This window comes from Austrofundulus limnaeus, unplaced genomic scaffold (assembly GCF_001266775.1).
Source record: "Austrofundulus limnaeus strain Quisiro unplaced genomic scaffold, Austrofundulus_limnaeus-1.0 Scaffold1920, whole genome shotgun sequence".
Classification (NCBI taxonomy): domain Eukaryota; kingdom Metazoa; phylum Chordata; class Actinopteri; order Cyprinodontiformes; family Rivulidae; genus Austrofundulus; species Austrofundulus limnaeus.
Window position 1 is genome coordinate 42,502 of NW_013954322.1, and position 544 is coordinate 43,045.

Sequence of the window (544 nt, forward strand, 5' to 3'; positions counted from 1 at the left end):
GGAGTTCAGCTACGATGAGAACACCGTGTTCAGCGTGGGCGAGGACGGCAAGGTGACGCAGTCGAAACCAGCTTTAGATCTGACCGTGTAGCTAAAGAACAGCTAAAGAACAGCTAAAGAACAGCTAAAGAACCCAGTGTTTGTGTTCCAGTTCATCCAGTGGAACATCCATCGCTGCGGCGTGAAGCAGTCGGAGCAGGACCTCCCTCAGGACGCCACCGGACCCTTCGTCCTCTCCGGCTACAGCGGCTACAAGCAGGTCCAGGTCCCCCGGGGACGGCTGTTCGCCTTCGACTCTGAGGGACAACATGTCCTGACCTGCTCCAGCTCCGGAGGACTCATCTACAGAGTACGTCTCCACCTGTCCCTCTGTCTTCACATCCCTCAGTCTACTGAGTCAGCGTTCACTCTGCTGTTTCATTTTTCTGTCCGTCTTTCTGCTTCCTGTTAAAATGTTTCAACTTAAAGGAGACCAGTTATGGGCCGTAGAAATGTTTCTGGTATGTCTGTGGGCTATCCAGACCATCTTCATTCAGTTTAATGC

At 52.6% G+C, this 544-nt stretch overlaps 1 protein-coding gene across 1 annotated transcript in view; it reads left to right on the top strand.

Moving 5' to 3' along the window:
- Positions 1-349, top strand: part of wdr91 (WD repeat domain 91) — a gene marked incomplete at both ends in the record, with an annotated part of 10,664 nt that extends 10,315 nt beyond the window's left edge. The window contains 2 exon segments of the mRNA XM_014033980.1: positions 1-52; positions 152-349. Coding sequence (XP_013889434.1) covers positions 1-52; positions 152-349 — 250 coding nt within the window.
- Between the last annotated feature and the right edge of the window lie 195 nt (positions 350-544).